The sequence below is a fragment of the Octopus bimaculoides genome, chromosome 24 (genome assembly GCF_001194135.2).
Source record: "Octopus bimaculoides isolate UCB-OBI-ISO-001 chromosome 24, ASM119413v2, whole genome shotgun sequence".
NCBI classification, from domain to species: Eukaryota; Metazoa; Mollusca; class Cephalopoda; order Octopoda; family Octopodidae; genus Octopus; species Octopus bimaculoides.
Genome location: NC_069004.1, coordinates 13,375,455 through 13,381,582, shown reverse-complemented (window position 1 = coordinate 13,381,582; position 6,128 = coordinate 13,375,455). Strand labels below are relative to the sequence as shown.

The 6,128-nt window shown below is 38.5% G+C and overlaps 1 protein-coding gene across 1 annotated transcript in view; it reads left to right on the top strand.

Moving 5' to 3' along the window:
• Positions 1 to 308: 308 nt before the first annotated feature.
• LOC106882743 (lymphocyte expansion molecule) overlaps positions 309 to 6,128 on the top strand; it is a 43,966-nt gene continuing 38,146 nt past the window's right edge. Inside the window, exons 1-3 of the mRNA XM_014933517.2 lie at positions 309 to 326; positions 1,032 to 1,154; positions 3,589 to 3,708. Coding sequence (XP_014789003.1) covers positions 309 to 326; positions 1,032 to 1,154; positions 3,589 to 3,708 — 261 coding nt within the window. The remainder of the gene's footprint in view (positions 327 to 1,031; positions 1,155 to 3,588; positions 3,709 to 6,128) is intronic.

The window sequence follows — 6,128 nt, the reverse complement described above, 5'->3', positions numbered from 1 at the left end:
AATACCACAACCAACACCACTCACCACCACCACCACCCCACTACTAACACCACAAACAACAACAACAACAATGCCAACACTACACCCCACTATACCACCATTGCCACAACCCCCCCCCACAACACTCCCCCACCACCTACAACAATGCCAAAAGCAATGCCGCCACCGCCACCAACATCATAATTACTGTCATTGGTATCATTGATACCACTACCAACGGCACTGTAATCACAGTTGGTAGCAGAGATATCCTTGTCATCATTGTTGTCATCAGCCATCACTGTCATCGTCATCACCATCATCACACCATGTTCAACAACATAAAAGTGTTTATTTTTCTGCTGTAGTATAGAGTTTGTTTGAGCAGCTGGAGTGCTTGCTACCCTGCCCTAGCCCTAGCACAAAATATACAGCACTTTGTCATCTGTGTGTGTGTGTGTGTTATTTCTTTACTGCCCACAAGGGGCTACACACAGAGGGGACAAACAAGGACAGACAAGCGGGTTAAGTCGATTATATCGACCCCAGTGCGTAACTGGTACTTATTTAATCGACCCCGAAAGGATGAAAGGCAAAGTCGACCTCGGTGGAATTTAAACTCAGAACATAGTGGCAGATGAAATGCCGCTAAGCATTTTGCCCGGCATACTAATGTTTCTGCCAGCTCACCGCCTGTGTGTGTGTATGCGTGTGTGTGTGTGTGTGTATGTGTGCATGTGTGTGTGCATGTTGGCAGAATCAATGGAGCATCAAATGTAACGTTTTGTTCTGGCTTTCTGCTTTCTGTGCTCAAATTCTGCGAAGGGGCAACTTTGCCTGTAAAAGGTTCAGGTTCCACAAAAGTAATGACATCGATTCATTCCACTAAACATTCTTCAAGGTGGTGCCCCATCATGGCTGCTGTTAAATGGCTGAAACAAGTAAAAGAATAAAAGAAGATATTGTGTACCCTTTTTTCCTTCCATTATGAAGTAATGATAACTATTCCAATATTCCTCTGAAAATGGATTCTCTTCTTACATTTCTCATAGGAACGAAACAGAGGACCTGGCACTTACAGTCCAAAAGATTTCATTAACATTTTGGCAGCAAAACCATCCAGTATCTATGGTATATGTCATTCCAGTGAGAGTAGGTTCAAACCATCAACACAGGTAAGATTTAGTTTTATATTGATCCTATGACACAAGAAGACATTATGATGATGGTTGTGGCGTAAAGGACCTGGCTCCTAATGTATATGTCTTGCTTTCTCCTTGTCTCTCTTTTTTAACTTTGAGTGTATTGATTCCAGAACTTATGTCAGGTAAAATGTACACTACATATGTTTCTTATCTAGCTGAAGTTTTTAATGTAATAGTTATGCAACTAGCTATGCACACTGTAACTAATTATCAGGCTGAGATTATCAATCTGCATTCATCTAGTGACTGAGTTAACAGAGACATGGATGTACACACAACACACATAAGCACATATATACAAAGACAAACATATAGTATTTGCATAGTTATTTGTAAACATAGAATATATAGTAGCTTCATTCTGTGTTTGTGTGTGCGTGCATATGCACATGCATACATACATACATACATACATACATACATAATTGCTAACCAAGTGTGGCGTCCTATATGGGACAGTGCAATATTGTACCCCAGCATTGTAACCTATTTGCTGTATGAGTAGGAATTTATGTTTGTTTTTTTTTAACCAAAAATTGATAATAATGGTCAGTGATCAGTTTGTAGCCTAAACATTTCTACTGTGAAAAAATCTCTGAAATTTCTTCATGGCAAAAATGATTGTTAGAGCTTCTTTCTGCATTAATGGTTTTTCTGGGCTTTAAGAAGTTAAAGTGGATGAGTCCAGCAGTATACCACCAAACAGTCACCATACCCATCCTTTTGAAGAGCTTGGATTTAGGGAAAGTTTTCGGTGCTTTATTTTGGTCCAACTACTGTGAAGAACTTTTTTTTTTATCATTGTACAGAATCCACTTGTCATTGCAAGCTACAACACAGTCAAGAAATGGATTAGTCTGGTTACAGAGAAGAAGCAATGAGCAAATTTCATATCTGCGCATTTTCTAATTTTCATTCAAATTGTGTGGTACCTATTTGTTGAGCTTTTTTGATTTTCTGATCGCATGCAAATGGTTGCTGGCAGTTTTCTGGCTAACTTGAAGTTCTTTTGCTAGTTTTCAAGTGGTTTTACATGGATCTTTCTCAATGACAGTGTTTAACTGACTATCACCAATGACAGATGGGCGTCCACTACGCTCACGAACTTCAAGGCTCAGGTCCCCACTGCAAAATCATTTAAACCCTTTTTGAGCTGATCACTCACTAGTCATTTCCTCATCAAACATTTTGTTGATATCGTGAGCAGTTTCAGCTGCTTTGCACCCTTTTTCTAAGTTGAATAGCAAAATTGCTCAAATATCATGCTTCGACAAGTTTCATTTCAGATGATTTTAACAACGGTGAAAAAAATATCAATATTAATTTATTGATGCATTTGGGCAAGTCTATGTTTGTATTATTAGATAATTGCAAAAAATGTTTTAAAAAATTCGAAACTCTGCAAAAATCCCGTACAAATTCTTTATGGTTCAAAACATTGCTTACTTTTTATTCAACCTGATATATACATAGTTATGGTAAATGTCTTTAACAAAAGATGCTCCACACTGGACTTGAATCAAAGTCCTCATGGTTGTAAAATGAACTTCTTGACCTCTCATAACCATCATTGTTGTATGTCTGGTTTCCATATGTTATGTCAGTAGTTCTCAGCCAGGGTCCATAAGACTCTTGTGGGGAGGGGGCAAACAAGCTTTTGGGGGGATCCACACCAGCATAATAGTAAACTGGGTCCACAGTAACATTTTATAAGTGTAGGAAAAAATTCTGCTTTAGATTTATTAATTTCAAGAAACAGCATGGTTTCTTTCTTTCCCTGACATTTTACCATAGTTCATCCTACACAAGTAGAATGTGTGATGAACAAAACAGGAATTTCGAAAGAAGCATCTATAAAACTAGTTTTCAGATATCAAATAGCTATGGGGGTTCCCCAGAACAGAATAGTAATCAGAGGAGTCCATAAGTATAAAATGTTGAGAAACACTGTGTTAGATGAATCAGCACAGTCCAAAACAGCTCTTATTTGGAGTTACTGGCCTTCTAAATGTGGTGGAGGCTCTACATTTCACTATAGTTTATTTTGGCTTGTTTTCTACAGCTGGATACCATTCCTTTCACTGACTACCTTTAAAGTCTTGCATTGGATCCATTTTATCATGGCACCTGTACAAGAAAAGTTCAAGTCTTTTCCTTGCCATAGAATCAGTGAAAGGCATCCACTTAACTAGATTTTTATCTGAGAGTTCCTGCCATCTGTAAGATGATCAATACCTTAGCCTCTCTATAACATCTGCAAGTTTCAAAGAATTTATATGATTAAGGAGAAAAATCAGGATAATTTTCCTCCACTTTCATCTCACATTAAATCTTATCTGTCTGTCTGTCTGTCTGTCTTTCTTTATTTACTTATTTATTTATTTGTTTATTTATATATTTCCAGAATACTCCAGGACCAGGAACATATAAACCAGGAAAGGCTGTATTTGAAGACATAAACAAAAAATCATATGGAGTCGTTGGAATAATTGATGCCCGGATTCCAAGAAAAGAAACAAAATTTGTTAGTACTTTTTTTTTTTGTCTCTGTAAAATAACTGAGTGCTGGCATTTGAATTATGGTTTTCACAATGACTTCATTGTCGGTGGAAGTGAGGATTTACAGCAACAAAGAGTTTAATCATAGCTGGCATTGCGTACTTCTACACCCCACTCAGCTTTGATTAATCAAATTTCTATTAACCAACCAAACACCAAAAGAAAACACCCCGAAACTAAATGTCAAAATTTCTCGTGTGCCAGTTCAGCAAACCACTCACCCCAGATACACAGATACAGGATACTCAGAGGGTCAGGCCAACATTCCCCACTCTCACCCCAAAATATGAAAACACTGCACATGCTGGTGCCACATAAAATGCACTCGTGCCAGTGCCATGTAAAATACACTTGTGACAGTGCTATGTAAAATGCATTCATGCTTGTGCCACATAAAATGCACTTGTGTCAGTTTTATCTGCATGCACCCATGCTGGTAGCATGTAAAATGCACCCAGCATACTCTGTAAGGTGGTTGGCATTAGGAAGAGCATCCAGCTGTAGAAACCATGTCAAAACAAATTGGAACCTGGTGCAGCTCTCCAGCTAACCAGCTTGGGTCATTCTGTCCAACCCATGCTAGCATAGAAAACAGATGTTAAGTGATGATGATGATGTGGAAAAGTTTGGTTCAACACAGACCCTTATACCATGGTTGACATACTTCCTCATCAATGCTGGAAAGGACCACATATTTCAAGATTTAAATCAGTCAAAAGTAAACTGTCATTTGTGGGACTTTCTAACTGTTATGCCAATGAAAAATTACCATGAAATTTTTTAGGAATGCATCCCTCCCCATCCACACTGTTGATGAATCATGTCTCATGTGGCCCACTTCTTAGAAAAAGGTTACCTGTGCTTAGTATAAATGTTAAGGTGTCAGGCTACCCTTAGATATAGAGATAGGATATATATTAGCGACAGAGGCAGCATTAATACCAAGAGGTAATATTTATCCCCACTTAAACATGGATGTTCTATTAGAACAAACTATACTTCTGTGGTTACCATGAGAGAAACTCTCTTATAGACTTTTGGTGCAAAATACATTCTTGTTTACATCGCTAGTGGGAATCTGCTGGCACTGTTATTCTGTATATCGCTGGGAGGGAGATGAGACTCTACTATCTCTAATGGTTGAGCATCCATCTTTGACAAGACCAAGGAAGGTCAAAATCACATGATTTGGTTGTCTTGGCACTGGAGTTCTTGGGGATTCATCTCCCCAGCACCAAAAGTCAGAATGAGAGTTTCTCTCGTGGTATCTACTGCAGTATAGTTTGTTCTAACAGAACATCCAGGTTTAAATGAGAATAAATATTACCTCACAGAGATAGAATGTCCAGCATGTCAGTCCAGCACCTCCACCCTATCTCAGGATGTTCAGTGGGACAATCCAACACGCCCCCCACCAACCAATCCAGATATACAGGCATAAAATGTCAAGGGCGTCAGTCCAATGCAAATCTGTACCCCAGATGTACACACAGAGGACCCACAGTGTATCTGTTTGAATCTAGCCTTTGTCTTCACCAGTATTTCAGCCATTCTTTTGTTCTTTTATTATTTTACTTGTTTCAGCTATCAGACTGGGGCACTGCCTTGAAGAATTTTAGTCAAACAAATCAACCCTAATACTTGTATTTTTTAAGCCTTACTGGTATCAGTTCCTTTTGGTGAACCACTAAGTTACTGGGAAGCAAACATACCAATACCAATTGTCAAGCAGTGACGGAAGACACACAGACATACACAAACACACACACACACACACATGCACGTATATATACAATGGGCTTCTTTCAGTTTCCATCCACCAATTCCACTCACAAGACTTTGCTCAACCCAAGGCTTTTTGTAGAAAACACTTGCCTAAGGTGCCAGGCAGAGGGACTGAACCCAGAACAATTATGTAGTTGAGAAGCAAACTTCTTACCACATAGCCATGCATGTGCCATGTTCACATTTTAATGTGAAGTGACCCTAAAAATTAAATCTTAAAATATTTGACCCACTCCAGTATCAAGTAAAGAAGGTGTCAACTTTGGAATCTTTCATTTTTTTTTCTTTTACTTGTTGCAGTCATAAAACTGCAGACAAGCTGGAGCAGCACCTTAAAGAATTTTTAGTTGAATGTATTGACACCAGTACTAATTTTTTTAAAACTCTGGCACTATTTCTATCAGTTTTTTTGCCAGACTGCTAGGTTACAGGGATATAAACATACCAGCACTGGTTGGCAAGTGTACAAACACAGACACAAAGACACACACACGCATGGATAATATATATATACTTTTATTCTTTTACACGTTTCTGACATTTGACTGCAGCCATGCTGGAGCACTGCTTTAAAGGGATTTTTAGTCAAAGAAATCAACC